The sequence below is a fragment of the Haplochromis burtoni genome, unplaced genomic scaffold (assembly GCF_018398535.1).
Source record: "Haplochromis burtoni strain Fernald_Lab_line unplaced genomic scaffold, NCSU_Asbu1 Contig_497, whole genome shotgun sequence".
NCBI lineage: Eukaryota > Metazoa > Chordata > Actinopteri > Cichliformes > Cichlidae > Haplochromis > Haplochromis burtoni.
Window position 1 is genome coordinate 171,242 of NW_024582858.1, and position 10,052 is coordinate 181,293.

The window sequence follows — 10,052 nt, forward strand, 5'->3', positions numbered from 1 at the left end:
TTCTGCATCAACACTGTCAAAGCAAACAGCAGTGCTCTTTCTCGGAACGAAGCCATACTGCTGCTCGCTGATCATCACCCTTGCTCTTTAACCTAGCTTGAATAACTCATAGTTTCATGCTACGGCTCATCAACTTTATTCTTCTGTAATTACGACAGCTCTCCACATCACCCCAGTTCTTAAAGATCGGTAGCAGTACATTTCTTCTCTACTCATCAGGCATCCTCCAACTGTCCAAGATTATGTCAAACTCATTAAAAAGTCTGCTGCTACCAGCATCTCCATATCTCTACAGGTACTGTATGTCAGTAGGACCAGCCATCTTTTCACTCTTCATCCTCTTCATAGCTGCTCTCACTTCCTCCTTACAAATTCCGCTGCACTTCCTGATTCTCTAACTGCCCTCCATCTGTCCCTCTTCTCTGGGGTTTAAAAACTAGCACATAAGCAATTTTCTAAGTCCGATGTCAAAATCCACAGAGAGTTGAGAAATAGTATAACGCACTATATCTGTAATACTAGTGAATTTAAACTTAAACTAAAAGGACCCCCCAACATTTAATAATTAAATAGTTGTGACTGAGCTGTGTGGGCAGAAAAAAAGTGCTGCTGTTATTTTTAACATTCTTGTGCTGACATTTCTTGTTAAGTGCCAGTAAGTGATCTGTAATATGAGCTAATCTTGGTGAAATATCACCTCACTGAGGTGTCAGTTATGCTTTCAATGGCATTGTCAGAAAAGGTGAAAAGTGATGGGAAATGAAGCGTCCCTGAGCTAGTTGACAGGAACGTATAGACTGAGCTGGCACTGTGTTTTCAGTCAGCGATCACTGTTTGTTTACAAAGTTCATCGTTATGCTGACAGATTAAAGAGTAATTGTTTCAAATATTCGTTTGTCCCGATTCCAGACAGATTATTTAATGATTCTTTTTGTTTTGTTTGGATTTTATAGAATCGAATTGATTATTTATGCTATTGTGGGGATAGGTTGATTGATTAATCCAAATTGTCACTAGGTGTGAATGTGCGAGTGAATGTGAGTATGAATGGTTGTCTGTCCCTGTGTGTTAGCCCTGCGACAGACTGGCGACCTGTCCAGGGTGTACCCCGCCTTTCGCCCTATGACAGCTGGGATAGGCTCCAGCGCCCCCCGCGACCCTGAAAAGGATAAGCGGAAGCGAATGGATGGATGCTATTGTTACTTTAATGTCGCCTCTGTCAGTGCGCCCCAGGGCAGATTTGGCTACAATGTAGCTTGTCATCACCAGTGTGTGAATGGGTGAATGACTGATTGTAGTGTAAAGCACTTTGGGGTCCTTAGGGACTAAGTAAAGCGCTATACAAATACAGGCCATTTACCATAATATTTTGTTTTAAATATTTCTCATGTTTACTTGCTTGGCTGTTGCATTCACTGTCCACTTTAATAAGTAAACCTTGTTAGTATTGAGCTGGGCCCCCTTTTACCTTCAGAGCTGTCTTGATTCTTGAATTCACAACTGGAACACTCCATATTCAATACTGACACTATACCATTACATAGTTGCTGCACATTTATCAGTTGCTCATCTTGTTCAATTTTGTCTTATCAGTGTGAATTGTAGCTTTAGTTTCCTGTTCTTAGCTGACAAGAGAGGCACCCAGTGTGGTCTTCTGTTGCTTTACCCCGATTTTCTTCAAAGTTAATTGTGTTGCTTCTGCGTTCCTTTGCTGTAACAAGTGGTTATTTGAGTTGATGTTGCCTTCGTATTGGCTGGAAGCAGTCTGGCCAATCTCCAGAGAACTGCCTCTCGCTGGATATTTTCTTCTTTTCTGATCATTCTTCATAAACTGAAGAAGTGATTGTTGGGGAAAATCCCAGTAGATCAGCAGCTTCTCAAATATTCAGACCAGCCTGTCTGGCACCATCAACAATGGTTTGCTCAGTTTTCCTAGTATGGTTGTTGCACTGTGATTGGTTGACTAGATATTTGTGTTAACGAGCAGTTGTGCAGATGTACCTAACAAAGTGGCCATGACTGTGTGCTTGAATGATTTCTTTGGATCATAATGGAGGTTGAACTTGAGCTCACTTTTTCTGCCCCCTAACTCTAACCCAGGGGAAATAAACTTGCACGCAACACTTTAAGCCCATTATTTCTTAGTTTAAGTGATTGAGCTGGAAATGGTGTGGGGGAAAAAGTGAACAGGTCTTTAACATGGAAGTCATTCTGACCTATGAAAGGCACAGGTGTGAATAATAAAATAAACCGTGGCTGGTTTGCGTTCATGGTCCTAATTTTGTTCTGGCTCTGTCTCACCGTGGAACTCGGCTGCACTTAAAGTGAGTAACATTTGTGTGTTTCGAGTTCAAGTTCAATCATCTATGGAGCATTTTCACAGAAGATTAAAAGGAAATAACACCTCAAGTGTTCCAGTAAACTTTTCCAGTCAACCAGCACACAAAATACCAAGACAAGTGAAATGCCAACCCAAGTGGCAAAGCAGGCCTCTGGGATGGTATAAATAAATCGGTGCCCCCCACCACCATGCCAGGCGGCCATGTTTACTTTCAGATTAATAATTCGTACATAACCATGTAAACTGTGCACAAAATCCCTTAATAAAAATGATATGATGTGGCTTTGATACTGACCCAATAATTGTCTCGATGCACGCTCAATCAGCCAGGTAAGGAAATCCCAAAAAGTTGATTCTGTTCATCTGGAATTAATGTTTTTAGTGGGAAAAACGTTTCGTCACTCTTCTAAGTGACTCTCTGTGAATAGTACTCATGGCCACTGATCAGCTGGCATGACAATTTCCATATTAGTGAGCATATAGTTTTTGGGTGACCCAATAATTGTTTCTGTGTGCGTGCGTGCGCGTGCATAACATAGCCTAACGGGTACCTTCCGCGAGCAGGACGTGACGTGGTCTCTAATCCTCTTAGTTTAATTAAGCTGAACCAGCAGGCGTAGGCTGCAGCTCCTTCGGCAGCCGAGGTTTAAAAGTCGACTCGATCTTCTAAGAAAACGTAGACCCAGGGAGAAGCAGCTTTGGAGTTTAAAGCAGTTTAAAAGTGAGCTGGGGGTGGGTGTCTTGGGCCCCCTGCAGGATGCTGCCTCCGCGGATGCTGTGGGGCGCTGTGGCGCGTCAGGTTGCTCCACGACTCACCTACAGCACTGCTGCGCAGCCACAGGTATGTAGGCCTGCGGTCACACATCAATACACAGCACAGAGAAGAAAGTGGCACGTATGTGAGTGAAATAAGATTATCCGGATCGTTCCACTAAGATCTTTAGAGCAACTTGTATTCCCCCCCCCCCCCAATATTACTGTAGATTTTACAGTAAAAGACAAAGATGAATGCGTGTTGTGCAATTTTAAAAAGTCCTATAAAGTACTCCTGGGTTTAATTCAGTAGTAGTCTTATGTTAAGCTTCACAAAAGTTGTATTGTTTGGCATTTTAATTTGTTGATATGGCGCCAAATCACCTCAGCATTAATCTCAGAAGTAGGACATTACAGGTTGTTTAAGGCAGCAGATGTCCAAACCCAGAAAGACTGACAGCTTTTTTCAGCCACACCTTTTCCTTTTTTTTTTTTTCAACTTTTCTTATTTCCAGCAGGTGAAGCCAAAAAAGACCATATTTGGTCCTCTGAGTGACCAAGATCGGATATTTACTAACTTATATGGCCGACATGACTGGAGGTAAAAGTATTTGAAGTAAAACCACCTTCATTACTCTCTAATGACCTGTAGAAACACCTTATCTCTCTCTGTTGCTCTTCTCTTCCGTTTTTTCTCCCAGACTCAAAGGAGCGCTAAAAAGAGGAGATTGGTATAAGACCAAGGAGATCATACTGAAGGGACAGGACTGGATCCTGAATGAGGTGAAAATCTCGGGGCTTCGTGGCAGAGGAGGAGCAGGATTTCCGACAGGCATGAAGTGGAGTTTCATGAACAAACCCAGCGATGGCAGGTAGGAGCAAGAGGGAACAGAAACAATCTGCGAATGATGCTAAGGTTTCATGAATAAATAATCTGTTGGCGTGTCTGTGACTTTCCGCGTTTGCTATGTGGTAGGCCAAAGTATCTGGTGGTGAATGCTGACGAGGGGGAGCCTGGGACATGTAAAGACCGCGAGATAATGCGTCATGACCCCCATAAGCTTATAGAGGGCTGTCTGGTGGCTGGGAGAGGCATGGGAGCTCGTGCCGCGTACATCTACATTAGAGGGGAGTTTTACAATGAGTCATCAAACCTACAGGTAATGTATGGATGGATGTGTGACGAACAGTTCGTGGATGAAGAGCGTTTGTCTTAATTGTTTTCTTCAAACAGGTGGCCATTAATGAGGCGTACAAAGCAGGGCTGATTGGAAAGAACGCCTGCGGCTCTGGGTATGACTTTGATGTGTTTGTTATGCGGGGAGCAGGCGCATACATCTGTGGAGAGGAGACGGCTCTAATCGAGTCTCTTGAGGGCAAACAAGGGAAGCCCCGGCTCAAGCCGCCTTTCCCTGCAGACATAGGTGAGGTAAACTCTCCACAGCAGCCTCCAATATCCTGCAGCACCTAATTATGGTTTAAGAAACTGCTAAATAGGGTTATGTTCTAATTATAGTTATTTACTGCTCTCTTTCTCTCTCCCTAAAGGGGTGTTTGGATGCCCAACAACGGTGGCCAACGTGGAGACAGTTGCTGTGGCGCCTACGATCTGTCGTCGAGGCGGCGCTTGGTTCACCAGCTTTGGGAGGGAGAGGAACTCTGGGACGAAGCTGTTCAACATCTCTGGTCACGTAAACACCCCATGCACAGTGGAGGAAGAGATGTCTATTCCTCTGAGAGAGCTGATAGAGAGACATGCAGGTGTGTGTGTGTTTAATCCAGTTCTGTCCATGAAGAGTTTATGAAACATTACACATTTTTTTCCTCTTTTCTCTCGTATGATTGGTGCAGGAGGAGTGAGAGGTGGCTGGGACAATCTATTAGGAGTGATCCCAGGGGGGTCCTCCACTCCCATTATCCCTCGGCATGTGTGCGATGATGTGCTGATGGATTTCGATGACCTGGTTCGTGCAGAGAGTGCCCTGGGAACCGCAGCTGTCATAGTCATGGATAAGTCGGTAAACAGTTGCCTGAAATATTGCACGTTTCACAGGCTCCTCAGTGACAGCAGAAAGAAAATCTGACTGATGTGTCTTCTCTGCAGACCGATGTGGTCCGAGCCATTGCACGTTTGGTTGAGTTTTACAAACACGAGAGCTGTGGACAGTGCACCCCCTGCAGGGAGGGTAAGGAACTACATTCAACACTGGGCTCAGGCAGTAACTGTTAAAACATCCATTATCCCACCCTTTAAAATCTTTTTACATCCTCCTTACATTCCTTACAGTGCTCTTCTCTCTTCATTGAGCTATAATAAGCACTTGTGTGAACTGTCAACAAGAACATCAGGGTTAGGTGAAGCGTTTACTACTCAGGACATGCCTGAAGGGTACACAGGTGTGATAAGTGCTCAAATATGTTATTATAGCAAAATAAACACTCTGGTAAGGTAAGATATACCTGTAAGAGCGCAATTATCGAAGCATTGAAAACATAATACTGGTAAAACAGAGGTTTTATGCCAAATTAATCATAATCTGAGCCTGTATTGATGCATTTTATTTGCACATATGTAATGTAAATCTCGGTTAGAAAAAGCCTTTTTAAATGTGTATAATTTTTGCATTAATTTGGACAAGCAGTGCAACAGCATTCGTTTCATTCTCTTAGTAAAGCTAGAGTCATAATGTGTGAGTAATTTAATCAATTAGCTTCAGGATTTGGATTATTAGTTTGTGAAGAACACAAAAGGAAGCTACAACTGTTATTTTAATATATCAAATAGGTTTTTAAGTCTTTATTAGAATTGGATTAAGATTAGGGTCAATAATAACTCCTCCGAGGTAAAACTTTGCTTAAAAGTTTCAGGAATTGTAATTTTATAATGCTTGTTCAACTCCTTCCTCTCCCACAGGAGTGGACTGGATGGATAAAATGATGTGGAGGTTTGTCCAAGGCGAGGCAGCAGTTTCAGAAATTGACATGATTTGGGAGCTCAGTAAGCAGATAGAGGGACACACCATTTGTGCTCTCGGGGATGGAGCTGCTTGGCCTGTGCAGGTGAGATTTCTTCTTGGAGGCGTTTTAAGCACTTAAGCACAAGTTCAGTAAAACTGAGCCTTCAATTTCAAAAGAAATGCTAAATGTGAAGAGTCAGGGGCGTTTATCCTCTTTTTTTTTTTTCCTTTTGTGTGTGCAGGGTTTGATCCGCCACTTCAGGCCTGTCATGGAGAGCCGCATTGCTCACTATAACAAGAAAAATCCCGCAAGGGCGCCAGAGGTCGAGATGATCTGAAAGTGAAATGCCTCCCATTCAGTCTGTCATCAAATCATTCCATAGATCATTTATTTTAAGTGTAAATATTACTTATTGATCAAAGTTATCCTGATCGCAAAAGCTATGTGTAGATAACCAGTCTGCTTTGGTGATATAAAAGCAGCAATGACATCTTCAACTTAGTTAACTGATGCACGGCGCAATGAAAGAAATGAACACATACGTCAATAAATTAGCTTTATTTCATAAACTTGAGAAATAAATTCAAATGCTTCACTGCGTACATGTCCAGTCTGATCTGTACAAAAAAAGGAGATGATCAAGAAAGGATTAAGTGATTGATGTTTGTTTTGTTTTTACTTTGGGGAAAGGAAAGAGAGTGGGAACAGGAAAAGATGTGTTAGGATGAAAGGAAAACTGGTCTGTGATTTACAGTCTGTGTTATCATTTCACAGAGACACACAGCTGAGCTGGTGCAGGTTTTCCCTCGATTCAGACCAAGAAGGCAGGCAGAATATTGCTCAACTGACCAGCTATACATCCAGACTAAAGGTTGAAGTATCACTCCGGCAAATGTCCTTCTTTGAACAATGACTAATGACAGTCAAACAAACAAATGGGAATCTTTACAAAACTTTAGCTTGTCCATTTAGACCCAAGTGCTAAATCCTGAAACCAACACAGAGCTGTTACGAGTCATCCTGGTGAAGAACAGATGGGCTCAGTTTGGGTGGATATCCTGTAAGACTCAGCAGAAAGCACTCGGTGAGTTCAGATTTTTTTTTTTTTCTGCATTAGGGTGCCATCCAGAAAGGTATAGACTGCTGCTGCGGCTGTGTTTTAGCTCGAGGGAGTGGTGGAGGAGGGCAGCGATAACCCTGTGCCCAGCCTGAGGTGGTTGTGGTGGTGGTAGTTGAGGAGGTAGGGGGAACTGCCCCAGGGTTACCTGGCCCTGAGGTGGCTTTTGAGGTGGGGTGGTCTTCCTCTTCATCAGAAGAGCCGCCGGTGTATGCCACCAAACCTGTTTTCAGTCTTTTTACTGCAGGTGCTAAAAGAGGAAGAAGAGAGCAAAAGAAAAAACAGGAAAAAAGAGAGAGAGAGAGAGAGAGAGAGAGAGAGAGAGAGAGAGAGAGAGAGAGAGAGAGAGAGAGAGAGAGAGAGAGAGAGAGAGAGAGAGAGAGAGGAGAGAGAGAGAGAGAGAGAGAGAGAGAGAGAGGAAGAGAGAGAGGCAGCACATGTGGAGAGGAGAAAGAGAGAAAAGATACACAACAACAGCAGCAGCTCATTTCAAGTCAAAGGTAATTATTTCAAACACATGTTGGGAGAAACAAAAAGTTAATAGATCAAATGTAAATCAACGTTTATGTCAGCCGGTTTGAGGAGGGGGGTGGCGGCCATTCAAAAGCAGCCATTGGTTGGTGGGGAGCGACAGTGTCAGGGGCCGTCCAATCGAGCGGCAAGACGGTGTCACAGGACGAGTCGTACCCCACCCCCAACCGATATCCATCATCACACCGGAGACACATGGAAGAGAAGAAAAACACAGAGAAAAAGAGAAAAACACAAAAACAGGAGAGATTCTCGTTAGCGAGGGAGGAAAACGAACGTCGGACAATCCAGACTGATGATGTCGTCACGGCTCGACATAATCGCACTCCTTTATAAAAAGGAGTTGAAGGCACACAAAAGGTGTTGAGTCATAGCTCCGCCTCATTATCTTGAGATGTGTTGTCACAGCAGCAGACTCCTGGAAAAGCCCGTTTGAGGCTTATTGTGGCGGGCGCTGCATTTATTTCAGTCACAAAACCAGGAGCGGCTTTAATATTAAATATAGAAAAACGAAACTAAATCTGTTTTTGGGGGGTTTATGTAACAGACATCCAGCTTCAGTAGGCAGGGAGAGGATTTACATTTGTCTCTACAGCTCTACATTAAGGCTGTGAATAAAATTGAGGCCAGGCTTATAAGAGGGTCACAGTCCGTGATTTGGATTTGGGCAGGGATTTGTCAATCCACAGGATAACGCCCTTACCGGCGGGGCCTTGCGGTGCTTTTCTCTCTTCCACCTTGGGTCTCGCTCCATTCACAGCCAAGGGGGGTGGAGGCATTAGCTGCTTACTGGAGAACACAAAGAGAGGGAGTGAGTGAACTCTTCTCACTGACCTGTGAATATTATTAACCTGAACAACATCCTGTGTAAAATCTGCACACCTGTCCCTCTCACACGACGGGCTGGAGGAACTCTGTGGTTGGGATCCTGGATTCTCAGGGCTGCCCATGGAGAAGCCTGCACCTAAATTAGTCATATGAATGGGTCCATGCTATGAGCAGAAAAACACACAGGCACGATTAGGAGACATCCTCAACTAAGCCCTGCCCTGACACTAAAAAACAATACACACCTATTTACAACACCAAAGTGAAAAAAAGCTAGCTTACCACAAACCTGTGATTATAATGATATTTTCCCGTCCACTATGAAAGATACTTTTAACAGCTCTCCAAGCTATCTCAACCAAGGTACAAAAGACATTTGAAGAGAGCAAAGATGATATGTTAGGAGACAGAAATCGGAAAGAGAGGTAAGAGTGCTTCCTCGGCTCATGAAGGTGACTCGTGACAATGAGGACTCCGACATACAAACAGGGAACAAACAAACATGGAGACCACGATGTGGAGAAAATAAAATATAGGGGGTGTTTAAAAAAAAAAACAAAAAAAACCACCAGAGAATGATGAGGGGGTGAAAATGCAAAAGAAATGTATCACCTGGTATCCCAGCAGGCCACTGTCTGTCTCATCAGGCACCTCCTCAGTAAAGCGTCGTTTCTGTGGTGGGTTGGCTGGGGCAGCAGGAGGTGAAACTTTGGGTGGTGCTGCAGCAGAGGGAGGTAAACGTACAGGAGGGGCTAGAGTCTGCACAAAAGACGAAAACAACAGTATCGTCTGGTTACTGATTTGCCTGCTATGACACATATCCATGGCGAGAGTTTCAGTTTATAAAAGTAAAATTAAAGAAGTAGTAATCCAAAGATCTAATTTTGTGCAGAAGTTTTGATTGTGTCAGATGTTTAGATTTGCTCCTAGTTAGCTTTCAAGGGGTAAAGAGTTAAGTGGACCTAGGAAAAAAATGGGATTGTTATACAGTCAAAGATTTTACACAATCTTGTTTTATTTGTGTTTCTGGATGCCTGCTTTAGTTTTAAGGCCATGTTACAATGAATCCTACCTGTGGCAAGATGTCAGGAGCAGGTACTGGTGCAGGCGTGGGTGCAGGAGCTACAGTGGGGACAGGGGCAGGGATAGGGACAGGTACAGGTACAGGGACAGCAGCAGGAATAGGAGCTGGAGCTGGGCGGAGAGGGTACTGAGAGGGAACACCAGCGGCAGCCACTGGCGGCACAGGAGGTGGGACAGCGTATGGTGAAGGGACAGGCTGAGGTGGGGGTACGGGCAGTGGGTAGCCTTGCTGGTAACCAGTAGGGGGGTAGTAAGGAGGTTGAGGAGATATCCCATTCACTACTGGCGGCTGTCCAAACCCTGAATAAAAACAAAAGAAACAAGCAAAACAGCTAGAATGAGGCTCTCACAGAGATGTCAATAAACAGATGTGTTAGACTGAGAATGTCTGTGAAGGTTCTCAGTCATCCAGGTCATCGTAGTCTAAGGAGCTTGGAAAGA

The 10,052-nt window shown here is 43.9% G+C and overlaps 2 protein-coding genes across 5 annotated transcripts in view; one reads left to right on the forward strand and one right to left on the reverse strand.

The window, feature by feature from the left end:
* Positions 1 to 2,783: 2,783 nt before the first annotated feature.
* LOC102294439 (NADH dehydrogenase [ubiquinone] flavoprotein 1, mitochondrial) lies at positions 2,784 to 6,654 on the forward strand. Of its 2 annotated transcripts, none has more exons than XM_042213920.1 (10): positions 2,784 to 3,182; positions 3,613 to 3,695; positions 3,796 to 3,966; positions 4,071 to 4,254; positions 4,329 to 4,518; positions 4,643 to 4,855; positions 4,946 to 5,112; positions 5,199 to 5,280; positions 6,009 to 6,154; positions 6,294 to 6,654. In XM_042213920.1, exons 1-10 carry the CDS (start codon positions 3,099 to 3,101, stop codon positions 6,387 to 6,389), a joined length of 1,416 nt encoding a protein of 471 aa, XP_042069854.1. In that variant the 5' UTR covers positions 2,784 to 3,098; the 3' UTR covers positions 6,390 to 6,654. The 2 variants fall into 2 exon arrangements, with proteins under 2 accessions (XP_042069854.1, XP_005946692.1); XM_005946630.3 differs by having other exon boundaries at positions 2,785 to 3,182; positions 3,610 to 3,695.
* khdc4 (KH domain containing 4, pre-mRNA splicing factor) overlaps positions 6,596 to 10,052 on the reverse strand; it is an 11,214-nt gene continuing 7,757 nt past the window's right edge. The window contains exons 10-14 of one of the 3 annotated variants that reach the window (XM_005946632.3): positions 9,601 to 9,911; positions 9,141 to 9,287; positions 8,583 to 8,692; positions 8,404 to 8,489; positions 6,596 to 7,419 (exon numbers count right to left, since the gene is read on the reverse strand). In XM_005946632.3, the coding sequence (XP_005946694.1) occupies positions 7,166 to 7,419; positions 8,404 to 8,489; positions 8,583 to 8,692; positions 9,141 to 9,287; positions 9,601 to 9,911 (908 nt within the window). In that variant the 3' untranslated portion in view covers positions 6,596 to 7,165. Of the gene's footprint in view, positions 7,420 to 8,350; positions 8,490 to 8,582; positions 8,693 to 9,140; positions 9,288 to 9,600; positions 9,912 to 10,052 lie in introns of those variants that run through there. The other 2 variants (XR_006052963.1, XM_005946633.3) reach the window with 2 other exon arrangements.